The sequence below is a fragment of the Thalassophryne amazonica genome, chromosome 6 (assembly GCF_902500255.1).
Source record: "Thalassophryne amazonica chromosome 6, fThaAma1.1, whole genome shotgun sequence".
Taxonomy (NCBI): domain Eukaryota; kingdom Metazoa; phylum Chordata; class Actinopteri; order Batrachoidiformes; family Batrachoididae; genus Thalassophryne; species Thalassophryne amazonica.
In genome coordinates, this window is record NC_047108.1 from 64,684,107 (window position 1) to 64,704,555 (window position 20,449).

Sequence of the window (20,449 nt, forward strand, 5' to 3'; positions counted from 1 at the left end):
GATCACCTCCGCAGATTGCAGAGACCAAAAGAAGTAAACGAAGAACCCCAGTCCAATAATAAATGCCACAGTACATAGGAAGTAACGAAGACCCCAGTCCAATAATAATGCCACAGTACATAGCTGTGATAGGAACAATGCGTACCGATTGGTATACAAGCCTGCATTCCTAGAAAAGCTTCTGTGGTCATCTCTGTACCATATAGTGCTCTTACCCATGGAATATGGGATGGTGGGGATGGTGACAGAGGGACTAATTACGGAAATAGTTTCTCATGGTATATGACCAATGATCAACAAGATAAGAGATGGGAAACGTTGGTAGCCGATGAATGGAGTAGATGGACACCAAGATGGGCACAAACCGAGTGGGCTAAGTACCAGAGTCAAATTCTCAAAATGTATCAAACAGATGATAAGCTGTCTATAGTGGTGAATACCACAGAAAAAGGAACCATATTCCCACCTGATATAGAGGGAGACTGTTGGTTGTTCCTCCTTTGGGTATACAAACCAGGAAAAGATCCGTATTTCCATTTTTTCCTCTGTGAAACAGATAGAGTACAGCAACCAATATTGACCGAATTAAGTACGTCAAAGGGGTGTCCATACAAGCAAAGGGGGTGCCCATACAAGCAAAGGGGATGTCCGTACAAGGCACAAAAGACATGAAGGCAGATGACTGGTTCCTAGTAACTACAGGAATTAGTGGACAAAATAACAATTGGCTTTTAATGGCAGAACAAGCAGGACTAGCAGCAAAGAAGGACTGTGTTGTATGTATGGGACCCAGACCTATATTACAGGTAATACCGGCAGCATTACCCAAAGACTGTCTGCTGACTGTTATGACACAGACATACATTGCAGCAAACAACAATTGTTCTAAGTGGGACAAGATCTATCCATTGACCAAATTGACTAAGATCAAACCTTTATTTTCAAGCAAAGTTGGGCATGCTAACCATACATGTGTACACTTGACAGGGACAAGTAAGACTTTGGGTAGCTTAAGCCACACTGCCTGGTGTAAGAATGTGGTCCGTAGTACTCCCACATTCAAACCTGTCGGGAGGAGTGACGTATGGTGGTGGTGTGGTGATAACAGAATCTTTGACAGACTGCCATGAAATGTGTCAGGTTATTGTGCATTAATATCATTATTGTTACCAGTTAAAGCCATACCCATGACCCCTGAAGACGTTACGACATATGCCGCCTCTCTTATTCCTGAAGATTGTCAGAAAGGCATAGCCAGACATAGAGTAAAAAGAGAGTGGAAAGGAGTAGGAAATCCAACATATATTGACGCAATAGGAGTCCCCAGAGGAGTGCCCGATGAGTATAAACTGATTGATCAAATAGCAGCTGGATTCGAATCTTCCATCTGTTGGTGGTGTTCAATTAATAAAAACGTGGACAGAATAAACTACATCCACTACAATGTACAGAAATTAGGAAATTGGACTGAGGAAGGATTTAAGGCTGTCCATTCACAGTTAGAAGCCCCGTCCCTTATGGCCTTCCAGAATCGTATTGCTCTGGATATGTTGTTGGCGGAGAAAGTGAGGTTTTGTGCCATGTTCGGAGAACAATGCTGCACATTCATTCCAACAACACGGCTGCAGACGGCAGTCTCACTCAAGCCATTGACGGGCTGAGGACGTTGAACAGGAAGATGAAGAGCACAGTGGAGTAAAACACCGAAGGCTGGGATTGGTGGCTGGAAGGGATGGGAAGATGGAGGTCTTTGATTTCTTCACTATTAGTGGTCTATAGCAGTATTTGCTGCAATTCTAACATTGTGTGGATGTTGTTGTATTCCATGTCTCCGAGGCCTTGTAAATAGAATGATAACCACAGCAATAAGTCCAGGACCAGGAGGGGGACCAGCATCATATCCACTCCTGGGGCAAGACGACACCGAGGAGGACGATGACTCCCATGACCTGTACCCAGACCAATGGAAGTATGATGACCCAGACACCGATGATGGTGACAATGATGACATCACCTCTGGGGTGTAAGCCTATAGAACATACCATGATGAACCTCTTAGTGAAAATCTCAAAAAGAAGTGCTAAGCTAGGTGATAACTACTACTGTATGTTTAACAGGCGATAAACAGGAGGGGAATGTTAAAGATTTTGTATATATGTTTCACTGTTAAACATTTGTACCTTGTCTTCTTTCTCATGAGAACGGTGTTGTGCTGTTTTGCACCTAACCCTGAGACTGTATGTGTTATTCAACCTTGTTTTAGCATGCTGGGGTCAATCTGAACTGGGAATGAAGAGCTGGATGTACTTATTATTATTATACAACTTGTTTTTGTAGCCGCTAACGACTGGGAGTGAAGCATGACGGGGTCAGTCATGAACTGGAAGTAATAGACCTGAAGGTTGTTTTGACTGTTGTGATGTGATGCTTAGTGTGAAGACCAGGACACTCCAGGCAGATGCACAACAGCTGATAACTGCAACAGACGAACGAGATGTGCTGACCTTTGACGATAAGAGTAAAAGAAAGAAACTGTTTTTTCCTTACAGCTGCGCTTATTGATGTATGTGTTTATGTTACGGGAAGAAACTTGTCTCGCGTTGTCCCCCCCCCCCCCCCCCCCCCCTTAGGACACAGTTTTATGATGTAAGAGGGCATCTCTAATAACAAAGAGCGGGGAGCACAGGCCAGACTTTAGTGTAGCCTTGGTGTACAGCCTGGACTGCACTCCGCGCGTGATTAATTTGACTTTCTGTCTCACTGGTGTTCTTGACTCTGTTTGTCTTATAAAAAGGTTTTAAGAATGTTTGGAGGAGAAATACCCAACATAGCCAATTTCAATGGCAAAATAAACAAACAAACCAACAATCAAGTTTATTTGTATTTCAATATTATAAGGGTGTTTTAACTCGTTTTTTTTTTTTGTCCCTTTTTTCAACAAATACACTAAACAGTAAACGGACAGCAAACGAACAAAGGACGAGGCCACAATAGCACTCATAGTATTATCATTATAAACAGAAAGACAGAAAAAAAATAAATAAATAGTACAATAACAAAAGTAAAGGCATTCTTTAACATTAATTGTCTTATCTAATTGTCTAAAATTCCTTATACAGAGTTGCAGTTTTATGACATTTGGGAGAGTCTATAAGCTGCATACTGCTTATATATTGTTCAAATTATGCCAGAGGTCTTAATTCAATTAATTTCAATTTAATCAGTTTATAAAGCGCCCAATCACACACAAAAGCTGTCTCAAGGTGCCTCAAACAGAACAATTCAATATAAAATTTAAAATAAATAAATAAAAATTTAAAAATTAAAATACATAATTAAAACAGAAGTCAAAGAATAAAACTGATTTTAAAAGCTATTCATAAGAAAAAGAATAAAAATAGGTTTTAATTGACTTAAAAATGTCCACAGACTCTGAGTGCCTCATGGTCACAGGAAGACCGTTCCATAGAGAGGGTGCACGATAAGAAAAAGCACTTGACCAGCTGACTTTTTCTTCACCCTGGGAACACAGAGTAGTCCCGCATCCTGTGACCGCAAAAGCCCGGGCCGGCACATAGGGTTTCACCAGATCGGCCAGATAAGACGGTGCCAGTCCATGAACAACTTTATAAGTCAATAACAAAACCTTAAAATCTGCTTTCACAGAGACAGTGAGCCAGTGTAAAGATGCCAAAATGGTGTGAAATATTCAAACCTTCTCCTTCGTGCCAAAGTCTGGCAGCAGTGTTCTGAACCAATTGAACCTAATGCTGGACTGCAGTAACTCTGAAAATAGCACATTACAATAATCTGATCTATAAGAAACAAAAGCATGAATCAAGGTCTCAGCATCAGCCATGGACAGGATGGGGCGGATCCTTGCTATATTTTGCAGATGGAAAAAAGCAGTCCTAGTAACATCCCTGATGTGGAGGTCAAAGAACAATGTGAGATCAAAAATTGCCCCAAGGTTCCTCACTTTGTCCATATGATGTATGACACATGAACTCAGCCTGAGCACCAGCTGGTCAAATTGTTGCCAATGTCTTGCTGGACCAAAAACCATCATTTCAGTTTTATCAGAGTTTAAAAGTAAGAAGACATCCAGCTTCTCACTGATAGAAGACAGTCCTCCAGGAATTTTATGGGAATGAGATTTCCCACAGTTATGGGCATGTACAACTGAGTATTATTAGCATACCAATGAAAGGCAATCCCAAAACACCGCAGTATACGCCCAAGAGGTGCTACATACAGGGAGAAAAGCAAGGGGCCTAAAACGGATCCCCGTGGAACCCCAAATCTTATGTCACTAAGATTAGAGGTAGTGTTATTATACAAAACATATTGAGAATGAATGGACAGGTATGACGTCAGCCACGCAAGAGCACTACCAGTAATCCCAAAAAGATTCTCCAACCTATCGAGCAAAATATGATTATCCACGGTATCAAACGCAGCACTAAGATCTAACAACACCAAAACCGTAGTGGTGTTGTTAGATCCACTACTCGCAGATCATTCACTTTAGTGAGAGCTCTCTCTGTGGAGTGATATTTCCTAAAAGCAGACTGCAGTGGTCAAAAAGATCATTCTCAGTGAGTGGTCTACAAGCTGCCGTGAAACCACCTTTTCTAAAATTTTGGAACAGAACGATAGATTTGATATTGGCCTGTAATTTTTTTCAATACACTAGGGTCACTAAAATTAACATTGAATCGGAGTGTAACTTTGCAAAAACAATGTCGGACTCTGTAGTTTTCTCTGGGCCCCTCCCCAATCGGACCGGGAGTGACATGTTTAGCCGCATGTTCTCCTTGAATTGCTGGCTGTCTGAGTGGTGTCCAAAAAATGAGGTGGGCTTTACAGATAATTGGCAAAGCTTCTGGGGAAAACCTGGTCTTGTTAGGAGAGACGGCATCCATCCCACTTTGGATGGAGCAGCTCTCATTTCTAGAAATCTGGCCAATTTTCTGAAATCCTCCCAAACCGTGACTATCCAGGGTTGGGACCAGGAAGCAGATTTGTAGCCTTACACACCTCTCTGCAGCTTCTCTCCCCCTGCCATCCCCTCATTACCCCATCCCGTAGAGACGGTGCCTGCTCCCAGACCACCAATAACCAGCAAAAATCTATTTAAGCATAAAAACTCAAAAAGAAAAAATAATATAGCACCTTCAACTGCACTACAGACTAAAACAGTTAAATGTGGTCTAAGTCCCTGTTAGTAAATGATATAATAATTGATCAACATATTGATTTATTCTGTCTTACAGAAACCTGGTTACAGCAGGATGAATATGTTAGTTTAAATGAGTCAACACCCCCGAGTCACACTAACTGTCAGAATGCTCGTAGCATGGGCCGAGGCGGAGGGTTAGCAGCAATCTTCCATTCCAGCTTATTAATTAATCAAAAACCCAGACAGAGCTTTAATTCATTTGAAAGCTTGACTCTTAGTCTTGTCCATCCAAATTGGAAGTCCCAAAAACCAGTTTTATTTGTTATTATCCATCGTCCACCTGGTCGTTACTGTGAGTTTCTCTGTGAATTTTCAGACCTTTTGTCTGACTTAGTGCTTAGCTCAGATAAGATAATTACAGTGGGCGATTTTAACATCCACACAGAAGCTGAGAATGACAGCCTCAACACTGCATTTAATCTATTATTAGACTCAATTGGCTTTGCTCAAAATGTAAATGAGTCCACCCACCACTTTAATCATATCTTAGATCTTGTTCTGACTTATGGTATGGAAATTGAAGACTTAACAGTATTCCCTGAAAACTCCCTTCTGTCTGATCATTTCTTAATAACATTTACATTTACTCTGATGGACTACCCAGCAGTGGGGAATAAGTTTCATTACACTAGAAGTCTTTCAGAAAGCGCTGTAACTAGGTTTAAGGATATGATTCCTTCTTTATGTTCTCTAATGCCATATACCAACACAGTGCAGAGTAGCTACCTAAACTCTGTAAGTGAGATAGAGTATCTCGTCAATAGTTTTACATCCTCATTGAAGACAACTTTGGATGCTGTAGCTCCTCTGAAAAAGAGAGCTTTAAATCAGAAGTGCCTGACTCCATGGTATAACTCACAAACTCGCAGCTTAAAGCAGATAACACATAAGTTGGAGAGGAAATGGCGTCTCACTAATTTAGAAGATCTTCACTTAGCCTGGAAAAAGAGTCTGTTGCTCTATAAAAAAGCCCTCCGTAAAGCTAGGACATCTTACTACTCATCACTAATTGAAGAAAATAAGAACAACCCCAGGTTTCTTTTCAGCACTGTAGCCAGGCTGACAAAGAGTCAGAGCTCTATTGAGCCGAGTATTCCTTTAAGTTTAACTAGTAATGACTTCATGACTTTCTTTGCTAATAAAATTTTAACTATTAGAGAAAAAATTACTCATAACCATCCCAAAGATGTATCGTTATCTTTGGCTGGGGAATCTTCTTCACAGACTAAGGTTAATTATGGAGTTCCACAAGGTTCTGTGCTAGGACCAATTTTATTCACTTTATACATGCTTCCCTTAGGCAGTATTATTAGACGGCATTGCTTAAATTTTCATTGTTACGCAGATGATACCCAGCTTTATCTATCCATGAAGCCAGAGGACACACACCAATTAGCTAAACTGCAGGATTGTCTTACAGACATAAAGACATGGATGACCTCTAATTTCCTGCTTTTAAACTCAGATAAAAACTGAAGTTATTGTACTTGGCCCCACAAATCTTAGAAACATGGTGTCTAACCAGATCCTTACTCTGGATGGCATTACCCTGACCTCTAGTAATACTGTGAGAAATCTTGGAGTCATTTTTGATCAGGATATGTCATTCAAAGCGCATATTAAACAAATATGTAGGACTGCTTTTTTGCATTTACGCAATATCTCTAAAATTAGAAAGGTCTTGTCTCAGAGTGATGCTGAAAAACTAATTCATGCATTTATTTCCTCTAGGCTGGACTATTGTAATTCATTATTATCAGGTTGTCCTAAAAGTTCCCTGAAAAGCCTTCAGTTAATTCAAAATGCTGCAGCTAGAGTACTAATGGGGACTAGAAGGAGAGAGCATATCTCACCCATATTGGCCTCTCTTCATTGGCTTCCTGTTAATTCTAGAATAGAATTTAAAATTCTTCTTCTTACTTATAAGGTTTTGAATAATCAATCAATCAATTTTCAATCAATTTTTTTTTTTATATAGCGCCAAATCACAACAAACAGTTGCCCCAAGGCGCTTTATATTGTAAGGCAAGGCCATACAATAATTATGTAAAACCCCAACGGTCAAAACGACCCCCTGTGAGCAAGCACTTGGCTACAGTGGGAAGGAAAAACTCCCTTTTAACAGGAAGAAACCTCCAGCAGAACCAGGCTCAGGGAGGGGCAGTCTTCTGCTGGGACTGGTTGGGGCTGAGGGAGAGAACCAGGAAAAAGACATGCTGTGGAGGGGAGCAGAGATCGATCACTAATGATTAAATGCAGAGTGGTGCATACAGAGCAAAAAGAGAAAGAAACAGTGCATCATGGGAACCCCCCAGCAGTCTACGTCTATAGCAGCATAACTAAGGGATGGTTTCAGGGTCACCTGATCCAGCCCTAACTATAAGCTTTAGCAAAAAGGAAAGTTTTAAGCCTAATCTTAAAAGTAGAGAGGGTGTCTGTCTCCCTGATCTGAATTGGGAGCTGGTTCCACAGGAGAGGAGCCTGAAAGCTGAAGGCTCTGCCTCACATTCTACTCTTACAAACCCTAGGAACTACAAGTAAGCCTGCAGTCTGAGAGCGAAGCGCTCTATTGGGGTGATATGGTACTACGAGGTCCCTAAGATAAGATGGGACCTGATTATTCAAAACCTTATAAGTAAGAAGAAGAATTTTAAATTCTATTCTAGAATTAACAGGAAGCCAATGAAGAGAGGCCAATATGGGTGAGATATGCTCTCTCCTTCTAGTCCCCGTCAGTACTCTAGCTGCAGCATTTTGAATTAACTGAAGGCTTTTTAGGGAACTTTTAGGACAACGTGATAATAATGAATTACAATAGTCCAGCCTAGAGGAAATAAATGCATGAATTAGTTTTTCAGCATCACTCTGAGACAAGACCTTTCTGATTTTAGAGATATTGCGTAAATGCAAAAAAGCAGTCCTACATATTTGTTTAATATGCGCTTTGAATGACATATCCTGATCAAAAATGACTCCAAGATTTCTCACAGTATTACTAGAGCTCAGGGTAATGCCATCTACAGTAAGGATCTGGTTAGACACCATGTTTCTAAGATTTGTGGGGCCAAGTACAATAACTTCAGTTTTACAAGACCTTTCTGATTTTAGAGATATTGCGTAAATGCAAAAAGGCAGTCCTACATATTTGTTTAATATGCGCTTTGAATGACATATCCTGATCAAAAATGACTCCAAGATTTCTCACAGTATTACTAGAGATCAGGGAAATGCCATCCAGAGTAACGATCTGGTTAGACACCATGCTTCTAAGATTTGTGGGGCCAAGTACAATAACTTCAGTTTTATCTGAGTTTAAAAGCAGGAAATTAGAGGTCATCCATGTCTTTATGTCTGTAAGACAATCCTGCAGTTTAGCTAATTGGTGTGTGTCCTCTGGCTTCATGGATAGATAAAGCTGGGTATCATCTGCGTAACAATGAAAATTTAAGCAATACCGTCTAATAATACTGCCTAAGGGAAGCATGTATAAAGTGAATAAAATTGGTCCTAGCACAGAACCTTGTGGAACTCCATAATTAACTTTAGTCTGTGAAGAAGATTCCCCATTTACATGAACAAATTGTAATCTATTAGACAAATATGATTCAAACCACCGCAGCGCAGTGCCTTTAATACCTATGGCATGCTCTAATCTCTGTAATAAAATTTTATGGTCAACAGTATCAAAAGCAGCACTGAGGTCTAACAGAACAAGCACAGAGATGAGTCCACTGTCCGAGGCCATAAGAAGATCATTTGTAACCTTCACTAATGCTGTTTCTGTACTATGATGAATTCTAAAACCTGACTGAAACTCTTCAAATAGACCATTCCTCTGCAGATGATCAGTTAGCTGTTTTACAACTACCCTTTCAAGAATTTTTGAGAGAAAAGGAAGGTTGGAGATTGGCCTATAATTAGCTAAGATAGCTGGGTCAAGTGATGGCTTTTTAAGTAATGGTTTAATTACTGCCACCTTAAAAGCCTGTGGTACATAGCCAACTAACAAAGATAGATTGATCATATTTAAGATCGAAGCATTAAATAATGGTAGGGCTTCCTTGAGCAGCCTGGTAGGAATGGGGTCTAATAAACATGTTGATGGTTTGGATGAAGTAACTAATGAAAATAACTCAGACAGAACAATCGGAGAGAAAGAGTCTAACCAAATACCGGCATCACTGAAAGCAGCCAAAGATAACGATACGTCTTTGGGATGGTTATGAGTAATTTTTTCTCTAATAGTTAAAATTTTGTTAGCAAAGAAAGTCATGAAGTCATTACTAGTTAAAGTTAATGGAATACTCAGCTCAATAGAGCTCTGACTCTTTGTCAGCCTGGCTACAGTGCTGAAAAGAAACCTGGGGTTGTTCTTATTTCTTCAATTAGTGATGAGTAGAAAGATGTCCTAGCTTTACGGAGGGCTTTTTTATAGAGCAACAGACTCTTTTTCCAGGCTAAGTGAAGATCTTCTAAATTAGTGAGACGCCATTTCCTCTCCAACTTACGGGTTATCTGCTTTAAGCTACGAGTTTGTGAGTTATACCACGGAGTCAGGCACTTCTGATTTAAAGCTCTCTTTTTTAGAGGAGCTACAGCATCCAAAGTTCAGGTCCCATCTTATCTTAGGGACCTCATAGTACCATATCACCCCAATAGGGCGCTTCGCTCTCAGACTGCAGGCTTACTTATAGTTCCTAGGGTTTGTAAGAGTAGAATGGGAGGCAGAGCCTTCAGCTTTCAGGCTCCTCTCCTGTGGAACCAGCTCCCAATTCAGATCAGGGAGACAGACACCCTCTCTACTTTTAAGATTAGGCTTAAAACTTTCCTTTTTGCTAAAGCTTATAGTTAGGGCTGGATCAGGTGACCCTGAACCATCCCTTAGTTATGCTGCTATAGACTTAGACTGCTGGGGGGTTCCCATGATGCACTGTTTCTTTCTCTTTTTGCTCTGTATGCACCACTCTACATTTAATCATTAGTGATTGATCTCTGCTCCCCTCCACAGCATGTCTTTTTCCTGGTTCTCTCCCTCAGCCCCAACCAGTCCCAGCAGAAGACTGCCCCTCCCTGAGCCTGGTTCTGCTGGAGGTTTCTTCCTGTTAAAAGGGAGTTTTTCCTTCCCACTGTCGCCAAGTGCTTGCTCACGGGGGGTTGTTTTGACCGTTGGGGTTTTTACGTAATTATTGTATCACCTTGCCTTACAATATAAAGCGCCTTGGGGCAACTGTTTGTTGTGATTTGGCGCTATATAAATAAAATTGATGATGATGATTTGATTTCTTAAATGACGGTTTAATCACTGCAGATTTAAAACATTTCAGAACAGATCCAGAGGTTAATGACAGATTGATCATTTCCAGCACAGTTGGCCCAAGAATGGGCCACAGGTCCTTAAACAGTTTTGTTGGTATAGGATCGAATAAACAGGTTGTGCTTTTTGTAGACGCCACGAGTTTTGTCAGCATGCCTAATGAAATACTATTAAATTCTGTAAATCTAGGTAACACCTCAGTAGTGGCGCCCACCTCAATAGCAGGGTGTAGTGGCTGGGTTAAGGCATGCTGGGATATGTTTAACCTAATGTCTTCTATTTTCTTCTCAAAGTAATCCAGGAAATCTTGTGCTGTAAAAGGAGACCGAACTACAGGTGGTTGTCCATGTATACGTGTTGCCACCGTGTCGAACAAGAATGAGTTATGCTTGTTTTTGTTGACCAAATCAGAGTAATAGACCCACTTTGTAGCCAGTAATGCATGCTTATAGTCTAAGATAGCATCACACCACGCAAGGTTGAATACTTCTAATTTTGAACTACACCATTTCCATTCTAGACCTCTAGCCTTATGTTTGAGGTCATGCAAATCATCATTGAACCAAGGTGACTATGTTTTGGGGGGTGCGGTTTTAATATAGGTGGAGCAATCATGTCAAGTGTAGTTTTGAGCGCTGAGTTTAAACTGTCCACAAGACTATCTACTGAATGGGAATTTTCCAAACATGACGCAAAGATATCAGACAGTTTAGTTCTGAGGTCAGTTGTAGTTGAGGAATTGATGTGTCACCGGGGGGGTCACAAATTTGTGTCTCCAGCCCAGTGAGATACTACACTAAATAACTGTTTATTTGACGCAAAGTAATTCTGAGTGTACCCAAGAATCGTCTGGAGAGAACTAGTACCAAAGACATCTGTACCAAAGCTTCCTGTTTCCAGAGCTTCCAGTGCATCCACAGCTAAGGATCACAACCCTGTCTCCGAGCTCCATGAAAGAATATCAAGTTTTTCAAGCTACCAGATGCCAGAATCACAGTGCTTAGGAACTCCAGACATCATTCTTCCATCGCTCAAGCCCAGGATGACTGGGTAAGGAAAATGCTGCACAAATTACTTATCTCACAGCCAGCCAAATTCTTGATTATACCATCTTCTTGAATGCAGTTGCTGCAGGCCCCGAGTCTCGCTGTCATTTACTGTCTTGTGTCTTTGTCAATCTCACTCTGTTAGGGTCATTCCAATCGAGGTACTCTCCACCACATGGCGCCAGACTGTACTCATGTATTGCTTTTTGTACATGTATTGCACATTTCACCAATAAATTTCACCTTATTTTTGTCCCATTGAGATTGAGATCTCTTTTACAAGGGAGACTTAGTTTTTCAGTCACGTAACCTGCATGTCTTTTAAATGTGGTTGGAACCCGCAGCACCCAGAGGAAACTCAAGCCAACACAGGGAGAACATGCAATTTCCACACAAAGGCCACAGGCCAACTGTTGCATTGGCTGTGTTCAGTGTTTGCTCAGTTCTAACGACTGATTTACCTTCTTTCCCCAGCTTCAAACTGGTTTTCTCCCAGACAGCTCTCTGGCCTTGTATAACAGAAAAAGACATTTCTGACCTGGAGTCAGATCCTTTTGGATAGTTTCCCTAGAGCACATTAGATCATATACAATGGAAAAACAAGTTCAAAATGCCGTCAGCATCAATTACGTCAAAATGCAGCATTCTATGCATTATTTTAATGGACTGAAACAAAATGTTTTAGATTGACACACACAAAAGTTTAAGCGCACGACCCCCGTCCAAATATAAATACTGTAAACTTGAAAGCCGTATGTTAAAGCCAGTTGGCTCCACCTACTGGTCATAACACGACATTACGCATACATGCAGACTTCCTGAGCTTTGGGTTCAATTTCAAACATTATTCACATCTCGTCTTTGTATTCAGCAGTCTGAAAGTTTATTATAAACGTAAAATCAAACTCCCACAGACAACTGCAAAAATGTTCAACACATACTGAACCAAACACATTTTCAAAGCACAATTCTATCTTGTTAATCACATTTGTGACCTGTACTGTTGGATTTAGGAGACGTTTGATAGATAACAAGGTTTCTGCCTTTTCCTCAGTATGCATATGGAAGAAAATTCATTTTTGGATCTGCTACAATGTGCAATATTTTTTGTACAGTGGCATAGAACAGAACTCCGCAGAGATTGCATCATTCTACAACTGTAATCTCAGCACATGCTGGAAAATGCACAACTGCGTCAGTTGATCTCAAATAATAAATAAAAAAAAAAAAAATGCACAGGAAGGCCCCACTGTCACTTGAACTAAAGCTTGTGTCTGTCTTTAGCTGCATTGTAAGACAGGCTTAAGTTTTGTTACATGATCTTTTAATTTTCAACCTTTATAGGCCCTCTTTCAAATGGCACATAATCTTAATCTCCTACAGCTCACCAAAAGCCCAGAGCTGGATGAGGTTCACGCTAACCCCACTGTTGACTTCTTGGAGGTTTAAGTCAAGTTATCAAAGGTAATGGGGTCAAAGCCTTTAAGAGTAGTTATCAGATATGCCAGACTAAAAAGCTCATTTTGAGAATCAAAGTGAGAAACATGAACTTTATGTTGTTCTAGTTGCATTTCTTAGCAATTTGATAGATCAAAGAAAATTGTTTCACCTGGACTCCGCTCTGGGCAACTAATCAGTTAGGGCCAGAAATCTAAACTGTGATGGTCCAAAAATATTCAGACCATCAGAGTTTATATTTTATTTTGCTGTTGGGGGGAAGCATTGATTCTCACATTTACTTTGACTACTGTTTCATTGCAGACAGTATGAACACAAGATATTTCATGATTTGTGTGGACAACTACATTTGTTAATACACATCCATTCCTGCATTTCAGACCTGTAACAGCTTCAATAATAATAAAAAAATTGGGACAGGGGCCATTTATCCAAAACATAAGGATTAAATCATCACCTTTACAGCCAGTTCTCTTGACACATGTCTGGGTGGATACATGATCACTTCCAAGTCTGAAAAGGTCTTGGACTTCATTCACATCAATCATTAGGAAATACAAAACTTATGGTACTGTGGGGCAAATATGAGTCAAGTAAGCAGATCTGAAAATCAGTGACTCTGCTGGAAGGAGAGGAGTGAGGAAAGCCATCAAGACACAGTGACAACGCTAAAAGAGTTACAGGCTACTGCGGAGGAGTGGAGAAATGAGAATGGTGCAACATCTTCCTGTTGGACCACTGTTCACAGCTTCATGTTGGGGTGGACTAGAAGAGGACTGTAAAGCAAAATAACAGATCAAATCCCAGCTCGGGTTTCCCATTGTGCCTTCTGGCAAACTGCACATTTTTTTTTAAAGAAAATCCTTCTCTATTCCACTTTCTCAAGAAGCTGTATAACTGGTGAAAAACGTATCTAGGATTAATGTGGTCTAAACTAACAAACACAACAAAAGCTCCTTGCGTTTTCACTTAAAATGCCAATTCACTTTACAAACATGAAGGGAGGATATGTCATTAAAAATAAAACAAACCTTTAAAAAAAAAAAGGAATTTTGAGTTTTTCCATTATAAATCACCATGTTCAATACATAAAAGGCCAGCGCAAAAAACAGAGAAAGTGTAAGACATAGGCACGCCCCATTACAGTCACTGAAGTCAACGAACAACATTTTAATTTGAACAGAATTGTTCATGCAGAACAGCAAAGCACAGCACTGTACATCGCCCAGGATCTCTGTGCATGTCTGTATCCAACAGTCATTCCCAGTCACTTCTTGGAGGAGTTTCTCTTTGGAAACAGAGAGATGAGGTTTCTTCTCCAGCCTGTCTACCAACTCATGTATAGTCCCTCCTCCAAACTCACTTTATTTACTACTGAGGTGGCATCCCTGTTCATCTACTCAAGGTCAGGCATTTCTGGAAGGGAGAAAATAAAAATGACCAAAATGACTTTGAATGACTGAAAACATTTAAAAGAATGTGACTGGCTGCTGCAAAGCAACGACCAGGAATCCAGCAGTGACACATTTCAACATAAATCTCAGTTTGGAGCCATCTCAAATTATGATGTTGACCATAACTACAGCGGAGCTGACATGAACTTTTTTCATCCCATTTTTTTTTCCATTCCCTCCAGTGGACTTCTAAAATATGGCATTTGGGTGGGTGGGTGGGGGGATGTTTTCTATACATTTCAAACAAAACATTTTAAATACAGCGTTTGTATCATTTTCTTACTTCAGGATGCATGCCATGGTGGCTTAGTGGTTAGCACTTGACTGGTGCCTCACAGCAAGAAGGTCATGGGATCATTTCCCACCCTTTCTGTTTGGAATTTGCATGTTCTCCCAGTGTCTGCGTGGGTTTCCTCTGGGCACTCCAGTTTACTCCCACAATCAAAAACATGCTTATTTAGGGTCTGTTCCTTTCTCTGCCCCTGACCAAGGCAAGAACCTCGACATCTGGGGTTGGTCCCCAGGCGGTGGACTGTGGCTGCCCACTGCCCCTTAGTGGTTGGATTGTGTCCAACTGTAATTAGGATGGGTTAAATGCAGAGGAATAATTTAATTGTATGTATGTACAATGACAATAAAGACTCTTATTATTACATATAATGCATGTACTTTGGTGTGAAGGCTATTTGGTGGAAGCAAGAATTGAGGGCACTTCTGCACACAGAATTCACCAGAGGGGTCAGGTGCCAAATGTACATCATGCTGGGATTGTGATTTTTTTTTTTAACATTTTTTCTTTCTATTCCAGTTATACTGTAAAATGTGACTAAATGTAAGCAAAATGAACCACCAAGTTTCTGCGTGGAACAATTAATAATTATGCAGCATACATCATTCATGACTTAAAAAAAAGAATTGGGTGCACAAGTTAGAATTTATTTTGGTTCTTCTGTCATCCACACAGGGTCAAAATAATACTTAGAGGCTTAAATAATATACATACATTTACTTTAATCTTTTAATAAGTGGTGATGAAGGTTCTACGTCTTTTAACCAAACAAGGCCAAGGGCTATGAACTTCTCGTTAATGATCATGATTGACTACAACTGGTAGTTTCTCTTTGACAGCACTCACTGGACTGACCAATATACTCAGAACAATGGAAATGTCCAAGGAACTCTGAGGTATAAGGAGAATTTTAGATTTGTTATACAGTAGTGTTCAGAATAATAGTAGTGCTATGTGACTTAAAAGATTAATCCAGGTTTTGAGTATATTTCTTATTGTTACATGGGAAACAAGGTACCAGTAGATTCAGTAGATTCTCACAAATCCAACAAGACCGAGCATTCATGATATGCACACTCTTAAGGCTATGAAATTGGGCTATTAGTAAAAAAAAGTAGAAAAGGGGGTGTTCACAATAATAGCAGCATCTGCTGTTGATGCTACAAACTCAAAACTATTATGTTCAAACTGCTTTTTTAGCAATCCTGTGAATCACTAAACTAGTATTTAGTTGTATAACCATAGTTTTTCATGATTTCTTCACATCTGCGAGGCATTAATTTTGTTGGTTTGGAACCAAGATTTTGCTCGTTTACTAGTGTGCTTGGGGTCATTGTCATGTTGAAACACCCATTTCAAGGGCATGTTCTCTTCAGCATAAGGCAACATGACCTCTTCAAGTATTTTGACATATCCAAACCGATCCATGATACCTGGTATGCGATATATAGGCCCAACACCATAGTAGGAGAAACATGCCCATATCATGATGCATGCACCACCATGCTTCACTGTCTTCACTGTGAACTGTGGCTTGAATTCAGAGTTTGGGGGTCGTCTCACAAACTGTCTGCGGCCCTTGGACCCAAAAAGAACAATTTTACTCTTATCAGTCCACAAAATATTCCTCCATTTCTCTTTAGGCCAGTTGATGTGTTCTTTGGCAAACTGTAACCTCTTCTGCACATCTTTTATTTAACAGAGGGACTTTGCGGGGGATTCTTGCAAATAAATTAGCTTCACACAGGCGTCTTCTAACTGTCACAGCACTTACAGGCAACTCCAGACTGTCTTTGATCATCCTGGAGCTGATCAATGGGTGAGCCTTTGCCATTCTGGTTATTCTTCTATCCATTTTGATGGTTGTTTTCCATTTACTTCCACGCGTCTGTTTTTTTTGTCCATTTTAAAGCATTGGAGATCGTTGTAGATGAACAGCCTATAATTTTTTGCACCTGCGTATAAGTTTCCCCTCTCCAATCAACTTTTTAATCAAACTACGCTGTTTTTCTGAACAATGTCTTGAACATCCCATTTTCCTCACGCTTTCAAAGAGAAAAGCAAGTTCAACAGGTGCTGGCTTCATCCTTAAATAGGGGACACCTGATTCACACCTGTTTGTTCCACAAAATTGATGAACTCACTGACTGAATGCCACACTATTATTATTGTGAACACCCCCTTTTCTACTTTTTTTTTTTTACTAATAGCCCAATTTCATAGCCTTAAGCGTGTGCATATCATGAATGCTTTGTCTTGTTGGATTTGTGAGAATCTACTGAATCTACTGGTACCTTGTTTCCCATGTAACAATAAGAAATATACTCAAAACCTGGATTAATCTTTCTAGTCACACAGCACTACTATTATTCTGAACACTACTGTACATCTCAAGATGATCAGAATAATAAAACAAAAAAATTTAGTGTTGCTCCTAAGCTCCCTTTGAAGGTAATACTTTTTTTTCATCACGACAGTGTTCTCATGTTGTTGTTGACATAAATCAAACTAAAATACAGATGACAGCTAGTTTGAGAGCTACCACCAAGACTTATCTAAAGATAGGCATACAAAATCTCAAGTGACAGCTCAACCCCTTACTGGAGTTTTTATACTATGTGTATATGGGAAGATAATCAATCAATCAACACTTATTTATAGAGTGCTTTACAGCACCGACTTGTGTCCAAAGTGCTTAACATTAAAACACAAATTCACAAAAATAACACACATTAAAAAATGCTAGGTCAGGAATAGTACGTAATTCAAGAGGTAGCTTGTTCCACAGTCTGGGGCCAGCTATCCCCGAAAGCATGATCACCGCAGCGCTTGTATCTTGACCTCGGAACATCAAAGTAAAGCTGGCCAGATACCCGTAATGTCCTACTGTAAGTGTGCAAAGTTAAAATTTCAGACAAGTAGGGAGGTGCAAGGCCATAAATACAGTAGCTTTAAAAACAAACATTAAAATCTTAATTGATAACCCCCCAGTTTTAACTTGATTTTACAAGCTTTGAGCATTACAAAGTTAAAGCACATCATTGCACAAAGGTGGTATGTGCAATGGCTAAACAAAAAGGTCAATTCCTAAGGAGTCTAATAATTTTGACCCTAGTAGTTTTGTTGAAATAATTTTGTTTCTGTGTGTGCAAAGTAAAATAAATGTAAGCATCCAAAATAAAACTAGGAATAGAAATGCTGTGTTGAAAATTCCTTGCCCTGTTAAACAAAAACACTTGGGAACATTTTGAAGGAAACATGAAATTTCAGGCAGCACTGTGGCTTAGTGGTTAGCACTGTTGCCTCTGAGCAAGAAGGTCGTGGGATCGCTATCCCACCGGGAGCCTTTCTATCTGGGGTTTACATGTTCTCCCTGTGCTCGCGTGGGTTCCCTCCAGGGGCTCTGGCTTCCTCCCACATCTAAAGACATGCATAAGACTACTACTTACAAAAAAAAAAAAAAAAATGGGGGTGGGGGGTGGTATACTTACTTTCATCATCACTGTCTGCAGAATCATGCTTTTAAAAAGAAAACAAAAACATAAATTACAATTCTTCAAACAATTACAACTGTCCAAATTCACTTCACAGATCAATTTCACTTCTCTTAATCCCATTCATGTTAGACTGTTAATCGAGTCTCTGATTGCTGCAGCCACCTTTCACGATTGCTTCATATTGTATGAGGGGTTAAAAAAAATGAACTTATCCTTCAAGACATGATTCTGTAGTAAAGGAAACATTTAAACTCCTGCACGAAAACAATAAGCCTACCTCGTCATCTGCACCATCAAAGTCCGGTAAATCATCTCCTCCCATACTGTTCATCATCTGTTGAAACATAGATAAGGCATCAATTAACATATCAGCATTTTATACCTGACTGTAGGAACACTTTAAACACTCACGTCTTCACATTTACCTCAGAGAATTTGTCAAAACTGGACAAGTCCTCATCCGAGTCATCTGCCCAATCTTTCCAATTATTGAAGTCCACACTTAGCCAGTTGCACTAAGGGGTAATACATTCAAAATTAAAATGTTGTAAGAAATTGACAACTGGACACACACACACACACACACACACACACACACACACACACACACACACACACCACACACCACACACACACACCACACACACACACACACCACACACACACACACACCACACACACACAAACCTTGTGCCACATTTACTTACAGACCTGAGTAATTTCTAGTTCTATTTAATACTGCAGTGGAAATGTGCCTTAGTCTTACTTTGGGGAAGAACAGTAACCATTGGTCAAATGCTACTGGAGAAATGATAAATAAACTGCAGATTATTCAGATTATAGGGCTGCTCGTATAGCACTTAAGTGCAGTTACAGGACAAATATCATCAAAATGCACAAGAATTTAAACTGGCTGTTAGTTAAAGACCGACTTTTGTATTCACTTATGTTTACCAGGAAGATTATTGTCACTAAGTTACCTTATATTTTGTTTAGGAATTTTTTCTTTCAGTTCAGAAAATCATAGATACACAACTAGACATGCTGTGGTGGGAAACTTCATGCTACCCTGTTGCTAGAACTAATGCCATTAAGAACACTATCATATTTAGGGTATGAAGGAATGGAATTTATTACCAGATTACGTAAACTCACTTCTAATGAATGCCTTTTGAAAAAAAACTTCTGAAACTGCATCTGTTGGTATAACGAGCAATCTGGGTCAAACCTTTAAACATATATAGACAATTTTCTTTGCCCATGTGTGACGATGGTTTTTGATTTATTTATTTATTTTCATTTTTTGCTTATATATTTTTGAATGTATTTTTGATATATTGTGTTTGTGAATTTGGATAAGGTCCATGAAAACAAATAAATTCAATGAATACTCTTGCAATACCAATTTGCCCAGTATGGAAATCTTATTAACAGTTTAGCTGATTATTAAACTGTAGTGTTGTTATGTGTGTGTATGGTAGTGGTGAAGGGGGTGGTTGGAAAACTATAGAAGAATTTAATCCAAATTAAAGACAAGATATTTACTTTCAGAATTATGGTAAAAATTGATAGAAACGGGTCTGTATATAAACAAACTGGAACACAAAATGCAAGGTGAGTTAACTGTCTGTCGTACCTTTGCCTTATCCTTGGTGAGTCGTGGCCATGACTTCCCAGCCTCTGCTTTCAGCAAACAACACAACACAGACCTGTCAGTACGCCTGTGTTTAGATTCCTGCATGGCAAAGAGGGTTTTATAACCACCGTGAGGGTCTTCTACCATTTGTAATATAATGCGCATTAAGCACACTTGTAATAAAATGTGATATAGTGAAAATGCATTGGAACTCTGCAAGATGCGTGCATGAAATTAACTTACTTTGGGGTCAATCTCTCCAAAAAGATCCACTATATTCTGGTGTTTGATATTATCTGCCCCACTAATACAGCTGTAAAATGAAAAGGAGACCATGAATTTTTATTTAGTCACACACACAATGAATACTACAGTAGTAATCCCCAGTAAAGCCTTACGATCAACTTTGAAAAGTCAGGAGCATGGGGGTGTTAGTAGCATAAAATTGAAAGTTTTGCTGGTATAAATATGGTACATTTTCAAGTCTATTTTTAACAGAAGATTTTTAAGTAA

General features: G+C 39.6%; 1 protein-coding gene and 1 long non-coding RNA gene across 2 annotated transcripts in view; one reads left to right on the forward strand and one right to left on the reverse strand.

Moving 5' to 3' along the window:
- Positions 1–2,974: 2,974 nt before the first annotated feature.
- The window catches only part of LOC117512320, a 28,175-nt gene continuing 10,700 nt past the window's right edge, over positions 2,975–20,449 (forward strand). The window contains exons 1-2 of the long non-coding RNA XR_004561276.1: positions 2,975–3,086; positions 19,758–19,768. This is a non-coding gene — a long non-coding RNA (uncharacterized LOC117512320). The remainder of the gene's footprint in view (positions 3,087–19,757; positions 19,769–20,449) is intronic.
- LOC117512318 (prostaglandin E synthase 3-like) lies at positions 12,461–20,287 on the reverse strand. The gene is made up of 6 exons (XM_034172332.1): positions 20,180–20,287; positions 19,937–20,035; positions 18,726–18,815; positions 18,578–18,634; positions 18,295–18,322; positions 12,461–14,476 (listed from the first exon to the last, which is right to left on the reverse strand). The coding sequence occupies exons 1-6, from the start codon at positions 20,270–20,272 to the stop codon at positions 14,457–14,459; spliced, it is 387 nt and encodes a 128-aa protein (XP_034028223.1). The 5' UTR covers positions 20,273–20,287; the 3' UTR covers positions 12,461–14,456.